The sequence below is a fragment of the Monodon monoceros genome, unplaced genomic scaffold, assembly GCF_005190385.1.
Source record: "Monodon monoceros isolate NGI ecotype Baffin Bay Population unplaced genomic scaffold, NGI_Narwhal_1 Super_Scaffold_11, whole genome shotgun sequence".
Classification (NCBI taxonomy): domain Eukaryota; kingdom Metazoa; phylum Chordata; class Mammalia; order Artiodactyla; family Monodontidae; genus Monodon; species Monodon monoceros.
Genome location: NW_021703767.1, coordinates 45873211 through 45891452, shown reverse-complemented (window position 1 = coordinate 45891452; position 18242 = coordinate 45873211). Strand labels below are relative to the sequence as shown.

General features: G+C 37.2%; 2 protein-coding genes and 1 pseudogene across 2 annotated transcripts in view; 1 reads left to right on the top strand and 2 right to left on the bottom strand.

The window, feature by feature from the left end:
• Positions 1 to 258: 258 nt before the first annotated feature.
• LOC114890248 lies at positions 259 to 4627 on the bottom strand (annotated as a pseudogene).
• A 2716-nt stretch (positions 4628 to 7343) lies between these two features.
• On the bottom strand, positions 7344 to 8267 carry LOC114891175 (olfactory receptor 5AC1). Its single transcript, XM_029215311.1, has one exon. The coding sequence runs from the start codon at positions 8262 to 8264 to the stop codon at positions 7344 to 7346; it is 921 nt and encodes a 306-aa protein (XP_029071144.1). The 5' UTR covers positions 8265 to 8267.
• An 8958-nt stretch (positions 8268 to 17225) lies between these two features.
• The window catches only part of GABRR3 (gamma-aminobutyric acid type A receptor rho3 subunit), a 106838-nt gene continuing 105821 nt past the window's right edge, over positions 17226 to 18242 (top strand). Inside the window, exon 1 of the mRNA XM_029213698.1 lies at positions 17226 to 17292. Coding sequence (XP_029069531.1) covers positions 17226 to 17292 — 67 coding nt within the window. The remainder of the gene's footprint in view (positions 17293 to 18242) is intronic.

Sequence of the window (18242 nt, the reverse complement as noted above, 5' to 3'; positions counted from 1 at the left end):
ATTTAAAAACAAAGTGATGACTGACATTGTGTTTAAAATCAAGAACATCAATGAATATTACCTTCCTTCTGACTATTTCCCTCAAAACTCCCTGCCCCCGTTCTTCATATTCCCAATTAATTGAATGTTTCCTATTTATTGAATGAAAAACCTAACTCCAAAAGCCCTGGCACAAATCTCAGGGTCCTGTTTCCCCAGTTTCTCCTGCTTTCCTCATCCCTCACTCCTGCCCCCACCCCTCAGAGAAAAGCAGGCATCTCAGTTGGAATGCATGAGAAAACCCAGAGTGGTGAGCTGGACAAAAGGGAACACTTCACCCTCAAAGGTCAAAGGGACCAAGGAGTACAGAATAGTGAAGTGAGAGCCCCCATAGTCTAGGCTACTGAAATGGGTCCTGGTGCCAGAGAAAAGCACACTGGTGACCCCATGAAAGGAGACTCAGCAGCCTCAAAATACTCTCATTGGGAGTAGTTCCTGCTTGATTGACTGCCCTTCTGGTACCAGGTACAGAGCCACACTCAGACTATGTGCTTGTTGATGCCAAGCTACTTAGTTCTCAGTGCTTATCTGCTCTCCCTTTCGAGCCTGCTGCAGGAGGGACTCCTCTTTGCCTTTCCCCTGAAGATTCTCCTTGTTGTCAGCTTCCTCCACCTATTTCTGCAGCAGGGGACACAGCTTACACACATTCCTGACACTGAGCTGCAGAGTCTCAAAACAGCAGCTGCTGCTTTGGCTAAATACTTTCCCACTGGGTGATCCTCTTCTGCTTTGGAGCTCCTGTAAAGTCCTGATGTCCTGAGACCCTTCCAGGTTTTGCTGCAGCTTCACCTTGTCCTGCTTCATGCCACCAGGAAGACAGCACAAGGCTTGGGGGAGACCCCTTCAGAGTTGCTCTCAATCCTGGCCCCAGACTAGACTTCAGGCTGAGAAGTTTCCAGCAGCCTTGAGGATCCAGCCCCATTCCAACCTAAAGGACCCATTATGCCATCCCTCTGCAGAACTCACATAGAACTGAGTACCCCAAAAACTTCAGCTACTCTCCAACCCCTGCCCAATTCCTGGACCATATTGGAGGAGACACAGAAGCGGGGTGCTGGAAGCCCAGCCAGGTGAGAAGGTCAACCCAGCCCAGCTCCAACCTTCCTGACCCATCACCTACACCTACCCCTACATCTGTGGAAGTAAAAAGGCAAAATTCAAAAGCAAATAGGTATCCTGCAGTGAGGAAGAAAGTCCCCCAAGCTGGGGACCTGGACCACATTAATTTTTGGAAGTTATTTTTTGTTAGGTAAAATTCTGAGTTGGCAGGTCTCTTTCCCCCACAGTTTGAAATATGTCACTCAGTTACTCAGTTATCTTCTGGCTGTGTACTTTTCCCTCCCTTCTCACTACCTTCAAACTTTTCTCTATCTTTGGTTTTTAGCCACTTCAATATAACGTGTCCAGGTGTTTTTGTGTTTTTATTTTCTTATGATTTGGTTTCTGTTTGTTTTGTTTATTCTGCCTCAGGTTCTATGTTTCTTGATTCTTTCGTTTGATGACTTTCATTATCTTTGAAAAATTCTTGACCATTATGTTTTCCAAATATTCCTTCTGCCCAACTCTCATTCTTTTCCTCTAAGTTTCCAGTTACACATAAGTTAGATAACTTGATAGTCCTTCACAGTACTTGAATATTCTGGGTTTTTTTTTACTCTTTTCTTTCTTTGTGTTTAATTTTGATATCTATTGACCTATATTCAACATCACTGTTGTTTCCTCTACTGTGTCTAATTTACTGATGAGCTCACCAAAGGCATCCTTTATGTTTGTTCTCATGTTTTTAAAAAATTATTTCTACCATTTGCACTTGACTTTTAAAAAACACTTTCTATCCGTCTAGCTCTAAATTCTCTCTAAATCTGATCATGCATGGAAACTTTAACATATTACTCATGATCATTTTAAATTTCCTGACTGATAATCCCAACTTCTGAGTCATATCTGACACTTGTTCTTTTGATTGTTTTGCCTTTTGACATTGGGTTGTCTCTTTCTTGTTTTTTTTTTTTTTGTTGTTGTTGTTTGTTTGTCTCACAAGTTTTATCTGAAGTCTGGTCTTCATGTGTAGGACAATAAAAATGGAAGTAAATCGTACTTAAAGGACAAATGAAATATCCGGAATTATAAAAACTTTAAATTCTTTTTATTAGGTGAAGTGTATATTTCAGATACCAAGTTAAAATGGACATTGACTATAAACTTTGGTAGAGTGTATTGTATATGTATGTGGTGGGGGTCAGACTCTTAAAGGTATGAGGTAAAAGGAAAAATCACTCTAAGATTCTGCTTAGATCTGAATAACATCTGGATAGATGGGGCATATCCAAAGTAGTGAGAGGACCGCCAACCATTGAGATTTCTGTAAAGTAATAATCGCTTCATATGAAATAGTATAGTACATGTATGCCTGGTTTCTATATAAAGCATTAAATTCTACCTTAGGGGAAAAGGGGTAGGTATCTTAGTTTGTGTTCTGCCACAGACTGAGACATTGTTTGAGTGCAGTAATTTATTTGTGAATAGTTGATGAGTGAGAAAGTGATGTAGTGAGACAGGAAAGGGAATGCAGCCGATAAAGGGTAATTTACCAAACAAGTTACAACTGTGGGCAATCAAGCTTAATCATTTTTGGAAACACCATGAGCCAGTATAGAGCATGAATGTCAAATTTATTTCAGCCAAAGGGCGAAGGATCTGGGGTATTTATTCACCAACTCCTGCCAATCATTGGTTGATAAATGGTCTGGGGGAGAGTCTATGAACAGTAGTCATTTCCCAGTTCCTCCAATCTGCCTTAAATGCCTCTGGCCATCAGAGAAAGCCCTCAGATGAAGATGTATAGTTAGAAAAGACATGGGCAGGCACCAACAGTATCTGTAACAGGGAATATATCGGAATCAATGGACAGTGTGATCTGTGACTCACATTGAATGAGTCATTCAACACTAGCTATTATAGTGAGTCAGACTATCTCTCAAGCAACCCATTCTCAAAAACCTTAAATTTAGGTTTGTCCACATATAACAAAAGAAATGATGAAAATTGCTCTTACAGTATTAGAAAAGTGGAAAACAGTGTTTCACAGTGAGTCATGGCATACAATTTATACTATGTAACACTTAACATTAGGGCCTTTTAATTGGAATAAAGTTTCCTCTGATAGTTGCCAAAACTCCCCTAAAATAGTGATGGAATGTTATTTAATTTGTTTTGTAGTCTTTAAAAATCTAAGCAAATACTCTTCCCAGTCACATCATCATCATCCATTGGGTCATTGCTTATGGTGTCTAGTACACAGGGCAGCCAGCAATACAATATTGTGTTGTGAATAGTGCCCCTGAGTTAAGCAGTGCACACAGTTTGCAAGGCCATTCAAAATTCCTCTGTACACACTTTGTTATAACACTATTCATGGAACCCATTTTTCTCTGAGTAATTTATAAATGTTCCATTGTCTCTGTACTTTCAGTGCAACAAATGGGAAATCAAATATTACTGTACTTACCTTTACTTTGTTAGTAACCCAGTCTCTCTATCTAGAAGTTTAGAGATCCTCTCTTTACCCTGAAATCTGGGACTGTTTGCCAGGAGCATAGTCCTTTTGTGGTTGTTATAGTATCAGTGCTATCCATTGCAGATTATTTAGCTTAGGAATCCAAGATTTCCTTTGTTTCTAGGAAATGGCTTGATGAGCTATATTTTAGAATGAGTGAGCCTAACTTGTTAATTCTAGAATCACCAGTTTAGAGGATGTAAATACACAATAGACTCCCTCCAGTGGTCATTTCTCTCCAAAAATACTCTCAAAAAAGAAATTCTTCTATATATGAGATTTTTCTAATGAGTTTGAATATTATATGGCTTTACAGCACTTGTGCTTTGAAATAACAGTGTTCTTTTTCACAAATCTAAACCCTTTCTCCCTATCTGGTTGAAGAGAGGACAGGACACCTTGCTGAAGCATGGATGGATTAGATAATTTGATCTCTATCAGCACCAAAGATGCCCCTATTAAATTCTTCCACTTATACAACAAGGACAGTTTTCTCCCAGAACTAATTTGATTTGTAGAATTTTTAAATTCACTTGGCTTCAATGTGTTCATTCCTCTTGTTACTGCCTGTTTAGATGGCCGATTACATTTATATAATCATTTTAAGTTCACGTACTCTCTGTGCCCTGAAGATAGTCTAAGACAGGGCAGTGGAGCTGCATTTCTGGCTTCAGTTCTCAGCCTTGCATCCTCCTACCTTGCATACCTGTTGTGTCTATACATCAGGTTTTCTCTTTATGTAATTCTTCCTTTTAATTCTTCCTTACTGATCAGCAGTATCAGGTCGTCACCTAAGGATTTTGCAACAGCAGTAGGTAGCCAATGATGATATAAATTCAAACTAATTTTACATTTTCTACCTTAGAATTCCTTTAAATTTAGGAGATGGCCAACAGAGAAAGTCACTACATGTTCCGTACAGAGCAGTCAATGAAAGAACAATAAATATTACATTGTAAGTTTTTACAATCACTTCAGAAATGAGAACCATTCCATACTGGCACTTACCCGAATTAAGAAGAAGTGTTGCATCATGTAATTGCAGAAATAAATTATTTTTACTTAAATAGTAAACATGCAAGAGATTATAAGAAGCGTGAAAATTATGTAAAGTTATGTTTCTGCCTTATTAAACATTGTAAAGATTAATACAGTAGACTGCTAATATCTGAGGAAATATATTCTGAAATCTTTTAATATCTGCAAAGTCTTGAATACCACTATTACCTATAATTTTCCTGATAAAATGCACTATGTACTTGCATATATTTGAGCCATGTTCAGTAGTTCACTTTTTATTTTATCCCAGCTTCCATTATTCTCCAGTAAAATCCACCAGTCTCTTATATTCTGTGCTTTTTAAACATTTTCTTTATTACAAAGAAATTTTCCTCTTTACGGACAATCTCCTCCAAGAAGTCACTTCATCTGAGTCTCTGAACAGTTGAGAAGCAGCAAGAGTTTTGATATGCAAGCTGTAGACAATTATCTTCACTCAGTCACACCAAACTCAAACAAAGAAACATGCAAATGTCTGCCACAGCAAAATTACAAACTACTATATCAATTTAGAAGGAATTTACAGAGTCAAACATTGAAAATTCTAAATCCTTTGTTTTAAAAAGGCTGTTCTATTTTTCATTAAAAATTCAGTTTTCTGAAAGAATAAAATATCTAGGAATAAACCTACTTAAGGAGACAAAAGACCTGTATGCAGAAAATTATAAGACACTGATGAAAGAAATTAAAGATGAAACAAATAGATGGAGAGATATACCATGTTCTTGGATTGGAAGAATCAACATTGTGAAAATGACTCTACTACCCAAAGCAATCTATAGATTCAATGCAATCCCTATCAAGCTACCACTGGCATTTTTCACAGAACTAGAACAAAAAATTTCACAATTTGACCCCGAATAGCCAAAGCAATCTTGAGAACAAAAAACAGAGCTGGAGGAATCAGGCTCCCTGACTTCAGACTATACTACAAAGCTACAGTAATCAAGACAGTATGATACTGGCACAAAAGGAGAAATATAGATCAATGGAACAGGATAGAAAGCCCAGAGATAAACCCACGTACATATGGACACCTTATCTTTGATAAAGGAGGCAGGAATATACAGTGGAGAAAGGGCAGTCTCTTCAAAAAGTGGTGCTGGGAAAACTGGACAGGTACATGTAAAAGTATGAGATTAGATCACTCCCTAACACCATACACAAAAATAAGCTCAAAATGGATTAAAGACCTAAATGTAAGGCCAGAAACTATCAAACTCTTAGAGGAAAACATAGGCAGAACACTCTATGACATAAGTCACAGCAAGATTCTTTTTGACCCACCTCCTAGAGAAATGGAAATAAAAACAAAACTAAACAAATGGGACCTAATGAAACTTCAAAGCTTTTGCACAGCAAAGGAAACCATAAACAAGACCAAAAGACAACCGTCAGAATGGGAGAAAATATTTGCAAATGAAGCAACTGACAAAGGATTAATCTCCAAAATTTACAAGCAGCTCATGCAGCTCAATAACAAAAAAATAACAACCCAATCCAAAAATGGGCAGAAGACCTAAATAGACATTTTTCCAAAGAAGATATACAGACTGCCAACAAACACATGAAAGAATGCTCAACATCATTAATCATTAGAGAAATGCAAATCAAAACTACAATGAGATATCATCTCACACCGGTCAGAATGGCATCATCAAAAAATCTAGAAACAATAAATGCTGGAGAGGGTGTGGAGAAAAGGGAACACTCTTGCACTGCTGGTGGGAATGTGAATTGGTTCAGCCACTATGGAGAACAGTATGGAGGTTCCTTAAAAAACTACAAATAGAACTACCATATGACCCAGCAATCCCACTACTGGGCATATACCCTGAGAAAACCAAAATCCGAAAAGAGTCATGTACCAAAATGTTCATTGCAGCTCTATTTACGATAGCCTGGAGATGGAAACAACCTAAGTGCCCATCATGGGATGAATGGATAAAGAAGATGTGGCACATATATACAATGGAATATTACTCAGCCATAAAAAGAAACAAAATTGAGCTATTTGTAATGAGGTGGATAGACCTAGAGTCTGTCATACAGAGTGAAGTAAGTCAGAAAGAAAAAGACAAATACCGTATGCTAACACATATATATGGAATTTAAGGAAAAAAATATGTCATGCAGAACCTAGGGGTAAGACAGGAATAAAGACACAGACCTACTGGAGAATGGACTTGAGGATATGGGGAGGGGGAAGGGTGAGCTGTGACAGGGCGAGAGAGAGGCATGGACATGTATACACTAACAAACGTAAGGTAGATAGCTAGTGGGAAGCAGCCGCATGGCACAGGGATATCGGCTCGGTGCTTTGTGACCGCCTGGAGGGGTGGGATAGGGAGGGTGGGAGGGAGGGAGACGCAAGAGGGAAGAGATATGGGAACATATGTATATGTATAACTGACTCACTTTGTTATAAAGCAGAAACTAACACACCATTGTAAAGCAATTTTACCCCAATAAAGATGTTAAAAAAAAATGCAGTTTTCTGTGGTATGAAGACCTCCTGCCATTGAAACAAATATCCATTGAAGTTGACTTTTATCAGACAGTACTCAGAAACTACCCTAGGCATGCCTCCTCTTAAAATTATAAAGCCAAGGCTTACTTGCACAACTACAGACCCCTTGTATTTTGCAAAGTTTGAGAAGAACAAATTTGAATTTTGCCTAAGAACTGTTTATTTATTCATTATTCTCCTCAAGGCACCTATAACCTCTTTGTTCCTCAGACTATAAATAAAAGGATTTCGCAGAGGAATTAGAATTGTATAAAATAAAGAATATAGTTTACCCTGATTTTCAGCTGGTCCAGGCCCAGGGTGCACATACATGAAGAAGAGAGTGACATAGAACAAGGAAACAGAGAGCAGGTGGGCACTGCACATGTAGAAGGCTTTGCTCCTGCCCTTTTCAGACTTCATTTTCCGGATGGCAAAGAAGACATAGCAGTAAGAGATAATGATACTCATAAAAGTGAAAGACTGTATAAAAACTGAAAATGTGAAAATCAGGGGCATATTAATTCTAGGATCACTACAGGAAATCTTAAATAATTGTAAAATTTCACAGTAGAAATAATGCATTACATTGGACTTGCAGAAAGTTAATCTAAATAACAAACCCACATGCATCAGGGGATGAAGAAACCCAATAATATAAGAGACACCTAATAATTGAGTGCAGAAGATATTGGACATCACCACTGGATAAAGCAAGGGGTTGCATATGGCCACATAGCGGTCATAGGCCATCACCACCAGGAGGAAACATTCTGTGTTTGCACTGGAAGCAAAAATATAAAATTGGGAGATGCACTCAAACAGGGATATCATATGATTCATAGATAAGAAATTCATTAGCATTTTGGGAGTCACAGAGGATGAAGAACCAGCATCTGCAAAGGCTAAACTGCCCAGAAATAAGTACATGGGTGTGTGAAGATGGGGGTCCTTCCAGATGAGAAAAACCAGTCGAAGGTTGCCCACCATCGTGGTGAGATAGATCACCAAGAACACCAGGAACAGGGGGACCTGCAGCCTTGGAAGATCTGTAAGTCCAGTGAGAACAAACTCAGTCACCAGTGTCTTGTTTGCCACCATTATATTCACTCAGTCTATCACTGCAGTAAAAGGGTAGGTGAAGAACACAGTAATGAAAGATAATGAGAATAATCACATTTTATTTGAAAAAAATATATCTTCCTTGTTTATGTATCCCCTCTAATCAGGACATTTACCTTTTATTCTTGAGTAAATATTCTTTACAAACAATAAGTATTTGGGAAACTGGTCCCATAAACTAGGGGGAAAAATATAAAAATATATATACATATAGTAATGATTTCATGACTTGTATAAAAGAAGTGAGCTTATTTTGTAATTTGGAAAGATTGATTGTAATTTAATAATCATCTTCTAATATAAAAATCTTTAAAAATAGGTATAGAATCTAGCTATTTAAATAAGCTAAAGAATAGTTATCAAAACTAATAGCACACATTCTAAATAATACAGCATCTCCCTTCAAATTAAGAACAGATATAGAATATGATATGGCATGGAAGTAGGAAAGTATAATAGTAAAACAAAACAAAGACTCCAAAGCAGATTCAAGTATATATTGGAATTTAATATATTACATGGGTGATTTTTCAATTGAGAAAAATGATGATTTATTCAATAAATAGTATGACTATATTTGCCTATCTATCAGGAAAAAAGTAAGAATGACTCCCTTTCTTACGCCTGTTTTAAAGCTGCTGCCAGATAAAGGACTTAAAAGTTAAAAAAAAATAACAAAACAAAAATAAACAATTAAACACTCTGAGAGAAGTCATAAAATAAATATAATTTAAATATATTACAAATTTTTTGACTAATGTAAGAAACCCATAAATTATAAAGAAATATATAGGTATATTTAATCTACTACTTCATGAAAATTGAGTACATATCAAATCTATAATAAGGTAAAAGATTAATAAAATTTTGGAAGAAATATGTATAATAAATTAAGATGAAATATCAGTACCTATCACATACAAAAAGTATTACAAATTGATAAGAAAAGTCAAATAATTCAATAGAAAAATGAAAATGGAATTGAATGGGTGAGTCACAGAAAAATATGTCAACATATATTCAAAAAATGTAGGAAAACTTGCTCTCCTTCAATACTCAAGATGTGCAAATAAAATAGCAGTAAGACATCACTTTTCACTCCTCAGATTAGCAAAATTTATTGCTTAATGAAATTTGGACATGGCCACTCTCACATTTACTGGTGAGAATATAAATTAAGCTTTTTAAAAACAATTTGGCAGTCTCTTAAAAATAAAATACACATACTCTTCAACCCAGCAATCCATGTCTGCAACCCATTCTATAGCAATAGCATATCATTTCATAGGAAGAAAAGTCTACTGCAGCATTGTTCATGGTGGCAAAAGACTGGAAATAATATGAAAACCAATCAGGATGAAGCAATGGTTGAACAAATCCTGGTGTAATTATATTAATCAACATTATGTCAGTCATTTCAAAATGAGTTATTGACCCACCAGTTGACTGAAGGAAAACTTCACAATTAATAAGGAAGTGAGAATAGTAAGATATAGAGAACTATATATGAGATGATCACATTAAACAGAAAAAATCTTAAAATGCTCACTCTCTGTCTTCGAACACATGCACACATATATATTTGTATATAACCATCTGAACATAAAGACTGTGTGGGGGCTTCCCTGGTGGCGCAGTGGTTGAGAGTCCACCTGCTGACGCAGGGGACATGGGTTCGTTCCCTGGTCCGGGAAGATCCCACATGCCGTGGAGCGGCTGGGCCCGTGAGCCATGGCCGCTGGGCCTGCGCGTCCGGAGCCTGTGCTCCGCAACGGGAGAGGCCACAACAGTGAGAGGCCCGCGTACCGCAAAAAAAAAAAAAAAAAAAGACTGTGTGAATCGATAGACTCCAGGGTGTTAATATTTATGATCTTCGTGTACGTGAGAAAATAAAGGAGAGGAGGAGAGAGATAAGCATTCCCCCCAAAAGAGTGTTTGTGATAAAAACACAATATATGTTATCATCCTATTTATACAATTATATATATTAATATATGTACAAAGATAGTTTTACTGATAGTCATAAGCCTGTTAATAGTGAAGATGAGAAAAAGAGAAACAACAAAAATGTTATTATTGTATTTAGTAGGTAGCAATAAAATTTTTAATTAAAAAATAGGAATTCATTACAAGTAAAATTTTTTTGTAAAATTATATCTTCAGTTTAGTAATTTTTTGGATTATGTGGATATGCTTTTGAATATTTTCAGTGATATCTGACTTCAACCATTAAGAGTGATTTCTTTCTCTTTTTTTTTTGGAATACTCAAAAGGTATTTTGTAAATGAATAAAGTTAGGTGTACAAGTACAGTAAGTTTTTTGTTTGCTTTTATAACTAAGTACATTTCTTTTTGGATATATTGATAAATGTTTAATAATTTTTGTCAATGATGCAAATGAAATATTTGATGTAATCTTTTAATAATTTGAATTTCTTCTGTGACATGTAAATTTTGTCTAAAAGTAAATCCAAAAGAAGAGATCCTAAGATATTTGGAGGTGAACATAGAGATTCTTAGATTACCTAGAAGGGGAAAATCCACCTATAATTTAGTGTGTAAATTCAGCTATTTCTCAAAATAAAATGAATAACACAATTTTATACATGCACTTTTTGTTGATTAAAATACATACAAAAATTTACCTATTTTCCAAAATTGTATTAGTTTAACCTTAAAATAAGTCTTAGTTTTTATTTTCTGTCTTCACTGAGATTAGAACAAGAGAAAAAATAGCTTTAAGAATATATCTTTTATTTTAAAAAAATTTAAAAAAAAGAATATATTTTTTAAACTATATACCTGCAAGGAAACCTGGAAACACAATACCAGTAGCAAGAAGATTGACTGATATGTCTCTGCTGAAAACTGGCTTTATGGACAGTGAGTACAGATCATTTAGTTTCCAAAGTGGACATTTTGTCCTGACTAAACCTATTTAGCTTTCTTGCCAACTCTCAACCTATAATAGATATTTCTAGATTTCATAATTAGGTCAAGAGCTATTATGAATTTTAGATCTTTCACCCTAAGATATAGATGATAGCTAGCTAGATAGATAGACTGATATCCTCATCCATTTGGAATTAGTGATTTTATCTCATCCATGAATAACTTAAAGAAGTTTGAACAGCACAGTTTAGTTGTCCATACCCTGACAAGAAAATTCTCTATAGATTATGAAATAATCTCTGAAATTTTTGAGTCATTATCATTTTCCCATTTGTTTTACTCTTCTATTATTCCAAGTTTACTGTTAAAAATAAATCTTATTATGCTTGTTTCCTTAACAGTAAAACATTTAGTATTTATGACAGGCATATGAAATTGTCCTGAAGAGAAACAGAAAATCCCATAGGATTGCCAGGATTTTTTATGCTTACCTGGATATTTCATTATCAGACAGGCAAACTGAAAAACTGCAAATAATTAAAATTAGACAGATCCCGGTGTCCTCACTCAGTTTCTGTTAAGTCTTGGGGAGAATGAGAAAATGGTTGTTTTCTTGAAGGAAAGATGATGATTTTTCATAGAAAGTAATGAAAAAAATGTATATTTCCCTCTACAGTGCTCTACATTAGGGCCAGAGTAATTTTTACCAATTGCCAAACTGATTAGGCCAGCACTGTTTTCACATGTATGGCTGCATCTCTTCTTACAATCCTTAAAGGAAGAAAAGCGGAAGGTGTAGAATGAAGCAATGTTGTGTAAAGCTTCTCCTTGGAAGCTTCAGTTGCAGGGACATCTTTATTTGTACTCTTTCAAATCTATCCATGAAAAAGTTAAAAGAATCCTGGAATTCCCTCAATGAAAGTTACCAATGAATTCCCTGTAGGATGAAGGCAAAGTCATTCTACTGGGCATTATGAACCAATCAGCAAGCAAATCACCCCAGACATACCCAAGTGTAACAATTAGAAACACACTTTGTGTCATTAGAGTTTACTGTGCAGGCAACTTGATAAACTGCCTCTGAGTAGTTTTTAGGACATATTAATTTCCTCTAACTTGTCACTCTTGATGTTGCCACATTCCAGTGACCTGATAATTTCTTCAAACATCTCAAAGACCCATCAACCTCAACATATCCAAATCCAAATTTAGAGTCATTTGAAACCTATCACTCAACATGGACCTCATCCAGCCCTCCCATTCTCAAATAATGGCATTATCACCTACCCATTTTTAAAGAAACAAACCTGAGAGTAATCTCTCAAATCCATGTCAAAATCATTATCAAATCCACAGCTTGTATCTCTTCAATGTCTGTTGAAACCATCCACTTCTCTCCAAGTTCAGGAAAACTGGATCTCCTACCTGGAATACTGACATAACCTTTTAATATTCTATGTGTATTTTCTAACATTTTATCCTATACCATTCCCTACATTTGGGCCAACATCATTTTTATAAAAAGCCAAACTGCTGAGATCACCACTGTTCTCACACCTATGGCTACAGCTCCACCTTAACCCTTAAATAACTTCCAATGGCTCTTAGAAGAAAAATCAAAATCCTTAGCCCATATATCCCTTTCCTCATCCAAAAACATATCCAGTACTCCTCTATACAAAGTTTTTGTTCAGTGTAGTTCATAGATTTTTTAGGTGAATGATTCTGACATTTCTTTGATAATAAAATCAATCTAGGAGTTGAAGTTAAAAATCACAATTTCATTTGTGACTTCTGTATGTGGTATTGCTGAGAAACAAAATTCAGAGTCTATCCCTTTATTTTTCTAATCTTATCATAAGAATGAAAAGAGTTCTCCTTGAAAGGTAGCTAAATATCTCTGGATACCCATTAGATTTCTGCCTGACATGCTGCCCCTGTGATGGGAGGAACACACATTCTTTGTGAGTGAGCCTGACAGAGCTCATGAACCCAGGTAGAACTCTGGAAGGGTCAACCATTGGCACTATGTTGTCTTCAGTAATGTAAGCAGGCCATGGAAGTTTTCAAGTCTGAAAATGACAAAGAATTATGAACTTTTCCTTTTATTTGCTGGGAGTTTTTAAATTATTGATACAATTTCATTACTGGTAATTGGTCTATTCATATTCTGTGTTTCTTCCTGGTTCAGTCTTGGGAGATTGTACCTTTCTAAGAGTTTGTCCATTTCTTCTAGGTTGTCCATTTTATTGTCATATATTTATCCATAGTAGTCTCTTATGATCCTTCATATTTCTGTGGTGTCCATTGTAACTTCTTTTTTTTTTTTTAACCTTTCTCAGGTTTGTAACTTCTTTTTCCAATCTGATTTTATTGATTTGTGCCCTGTCCCTGTTTTTCTTGATGAGTCTGGCTAAAGGTTTTTCAATTTTGTTTATCTTTTCAAAGAACAGGTTTTAGTTTCATTGATCTTTTTTTATTATTTTTTTAGTCTCTATTTCTTTCATTTCTGCTCTAAACTTAATGATTTCTTTCCTTCTTTGAACTTTGGGTTTTGTTTGTTCTTCTTTCTCTAGTTCCTTTACGTGTATGGTTATATTGTTAATTTGAGATTTTTCTTGTTTTCTGAGATAAGCTTGTATAGCTCTCAACTTCCCTCTAGAACTGCTTTTCCTGCATCCCATAGGTTTTGGATCATTATGTTTTCATTTTTGTCTCTAGGTATTTTTTAATCTTCTTTGGTTTCTTCATTGATACATTGGTTGTTTAATATTATATTGTTTAGCCTCCACATGTTTCTGGTTTTTGCAGTTTTTATTCTTGTTATTAATTTCTAGTCTCATAGCATTGTGGTCTGAAAAGTGGCTTGGTCTAATTTCAATTTTCTTAAATTTACCAAGGCTTGTTTTGTGGCCTAGCATGTGATCTATCCTGGAGAATATTCCATGTGCTCTTGAAAAGAACATATATTCTGCTGCTTTGGGATGGAATGCTCTCTCTCTCTCTCTCTCTCTTCATATATATATATATATATATATATATATATGTGTATATATATATATATATATATATCAATTAAGTCAATCAGGTCTAATGTGTCATTTAATGCCAGTGTACCCTTATTGATTTTTTTGTCTAGATGATCTGTCCATTGATATAAGTGGGATATTAAAGTCCTCTACTATTCTTGTGTTACTCTCTATTTCTCCTTTCATGTATGTTAATATTTGCTTTATATATTTAGGTGCTCCTTTGTTAGATGCATATATATTTATGATTGTTATATCTTCTTAGATTGATTCCTTGATCGTTATATAGTGTCCTTCTTTGTCCTTGTAACAGTCTTTATTTTAAAGTCTATTTTTTCTGATATAAGTATTGATACTCTGGCTTTCTTTTGATTTCCATTTGCATAGGATACATTTTTCTATCCTCTTACTTTCAGTCTCTGTGTGTCTCTAGATCAGAAGTGAGTTCTCCTGTAGGCAGCATGTATATGGGTCTTGTTTTTATATCCATTAAGCCACTCTGTGTCTTTGGCTGGAGCATTTAGTCCATTTACATTTAAGGTAATTATCAATATATATGTTCTTATTGCCATTTTGTTCCTTGTTTTGGGGTGTTTGTTTTTTAGGTCTTTTTTCCCCCTTTTCTCTTGTTCCCTTCTACTGTCATTTAATGACTATCTTTAGTAGCACATTTGGATTCCTTTTTCTTTTTTGTGTGCATAGCTATTGTAGATTTTTGATTTGTGGTTACCATGAGGTCTTTATATAGCAGTTTCTCTCTCTCTCTCTCTCTCTCTCTATATATATACACATATATATATGATTATATATAATATATGTATGATATTAAATATAATCATATATATATGATTATTCTAAGTTGCTGATCTCTTAATTTCAAATGCATCTTTAAAACCCTACATTTATATTCTTCTCCCCTGATGATTACTATTTTTGATATCATATTTTATATCTAATTGTTTTGTGTATCCCTTAACTGCTTATTGTGAATATAGATAATTTTACTATTTTTATCTTTTAACCTCCCTACTACCTTTGTATGTGGATGATTTCCTACCTTTACTGTATGTTTGCCTTTACTGGTGAGCTTTTCATTTGGTAATTTTCTTGTTTCTAGTTGTGGCCTTTTCTTTTTCACCTAGAGAAGTTTCTTTAACATTTGTTGTAAAGCTAGTTTAGTGGTGCTGAATTCATTTACCTTTTGCTTGTCTGTAAAACTTTTGACCTCTCCATCAAACCTGCATGAGAGCCTTACTGGGTAGAGTATTCTTCATTCTTGGTTTTCCCTTTCACCACCTGAAATATATTGCAGGCCCTTCTGGCCTGCAGAGTTTCTGCTAAAAAATCAGCTGATTGTCTTATGGATGTTCCTTTGTATGTTATGTTATTTGTTGCTGCTTTTACTGCTGCTTTTAATATTCTTTATTTATCTTTAATTTTTGTAATTTTAATTACAGTGTGTCTTGGAGTGTTTCTCCTTGGGCTCATACTGTTTGGGACTCTGTGCTTTCTGAATTTGGGTGACTGTTTCCTTTCCTGGGTTAGAGAATTTTTCAGCTATTATGTTTTCAAATAGGTTCTGAGCCCTGTTCTCTTGCTCTTCACCTTCTGGGACCACTGTAAGATGAATATTTCTGTGCTTAGTGTTGTCCCAGAGGTTTCTTAAACTGCCTTGTTTCTCTTCATTCTTTTTTATTCCTGTTCAGTGTCACTGATTTCCACTACTCTGTCTTCCAGCTCACTGATCCATTTCTCTGTATCACTTTCTCTATTTTTGATTCCTTCTAGTGTATTTTTCGTTATAGTTATTGTATTCTTCATCTCTCTTTGGTTGTTCTTTATATTTTCCATTTCTTTGTTAAAAACGTCTAACTTCTCACTCTGTGTATCCATTCTTCTCCCAACTACTTTCATCATCTTTACAATCATTACCCTGAACTTTTTCTTGGGTAGATTGTCTATCTCCACTTCACTTAGTTCTTCTGGGGTTTTATCTTGTTCCTTTGTCTGGAACATGTTCCTCTGCCACCTCATTTTGTCTAAGTATTTAGACAATGCTATTTATATTTTTATGTGTGTGGGTAGTTAGTTACATTTCTTGACTTTGGAGAAGTCGCCTACTGTAGAAGATGTATTATGCATCCCAGGAGTAGACTCCCCTCTCATCATCCAAGCTATATGCTCTAGGAGTTCCCCCTAAGATGGCTGCATGGGTCCTTCTGTTGTGGCAGGCTAACTATGTGAGCAGTCTGATAGCCTTGGTTGGCCTCTAACCTGGTTGATTGCCAGGCCCTGCCTTGTGTGGACTCTGATAGCTGCTGGTTAGCAGGGCCTGATCACAAGGCAGCTGACTGCAGAACCCCAGGGGGCCCCGGGGCTAGTGCTAGCTCACTGGTGGGCAGAGTCAGGGTTCAGAAGACAGGGCTATTGTCCCCCATTGCTGGGTGAACCCAGGTCCTGGAGTTAATGCTGGACTACTGGCAGGCAGACTTGGGTACCAGAGTCTTGCTGCAGGGCCCAGAGATCCCAGAGCTGGTGTCAGATCAATTGGGGTTGGAGGGAGGAACAGTTCCTGACGCAGTTGGGTATAGGATCCAAGGTGTCTTGAAGCTTGTGTTGGCCTGCTATAGGGCAGGGACAGAGACCGGCTGGTCTCATAGTATGGTGTGGCCTGCTGTGGGTGGGCTGGGTCAAAAGGTTGCAGAATTGTGGTTTTCTTGCATTGGGTGTTTGCCTCCTGGTGGGTGAGGCTAGTCTAGAGGCTGGTGCAGGTTTCCTGGAGGACCAGGCTGGTGCCTGCCCCCTGATAGGTGGAGCTGGGTCTTGGCCCTCTTGTGGGCAGAGCTGTGTCTAGAGATGTGTCTAGAGGGGTTTTGGACACAGGAAGCCTGTCAGCTGATGGGTGGGTCTTGTCCTCACCCAGTAAGTTGGTTGGCCTGAGGCATCCCACCACTGGCACTTAGAGACAGTTGGTTGGGTCCAGGTCTTGGTACTAATGAACTAGTGGGAGGATTCTGCAATGGCGCCCACCAGCACCATTATCCACATGGTAGAAGGAGCTCCCAAGAATGCTCTATATCCCCAGGGTGAGCTACCATCATCCCCTCCCTCTCTGGGAGATTCTCCAAGACCAGCAGATAGGTCTCACCCAGGCTCCATTCATTACTGCTTTTGCCCTGCATCCCAGAGCCTGTAAGATTTTATGTGTGCCTTTTGAGAATGGAGTCTCGAGGATCCTGATGAGTTGCAGTGGGGATAGAGGAGGATGGGGGTGATGGCTGCTTCTTCTAGATGCTTGGGAACACAGCTGGACCTGGATCCAAAGCAGGCTCTCCATATCGACCAGGCTCAGAAGACAATGCCCAGCTGGAGGACTGAACAGAGCGCAGGAGGCCGGCCACACTGTGAATTTGGATTGGAGAATTTAACCTATTTACATGTAAGGGTCTTGGTGCTCTGGCCAGGTATCAGGTCTGAGCCTCTGAGGTGGGAGAGCCGAGTTCAGGACATTGGACCACCAGAGACCTCCCGGCCCCACATAATACCAGTCGGCGAAAGCTCTCCCAGAGATCTCCATCTCAAATCTAGGAGCCAGCTCCACTCAATGACCAGCAAGCTCCAGTGCTATACACCCCATGCCAAACAATTAGCAAGACAGGAACACAGCCCCACCCATTAGCAGAGAGGCTGCCTGAAATCATAATAAGTTCACAGATACCCCATACCACTGGACGCAGTCATGCCCACCAGAAAGACAAGATCCAGCCTTATCCACAAGAACACAGGCACTTGTCCCCTCCAGCAGTAACCCTACACAAGCCGCTGAACCAACATTACCCACTGGGGGCAGACACCAAAAACAATGGGAACTGCAACCCTGCAGCCTGTGAAAAGGAGACCCCGAACTGAGTAAGTTAAGCAAAATGAGAAGACAAAAAATACACAGCAGATGAAGGAGCAAAGTAAAAACCCACCACACCAAACAAATGAAGAAGAAATAGGTAGTCTACCTGAAAAAGAATTCAGAGTAATGATA

Bases quoted from the DNA above. Each gene is read 5' to 3' on its own strand.
- LOC114891175 (XM_029215311.1), bottom strand. From the start codon at position 8,264: ATGGTGGCAAACAAGACACTGGTGACTGAGTTTGTTCTCACTGGACTT.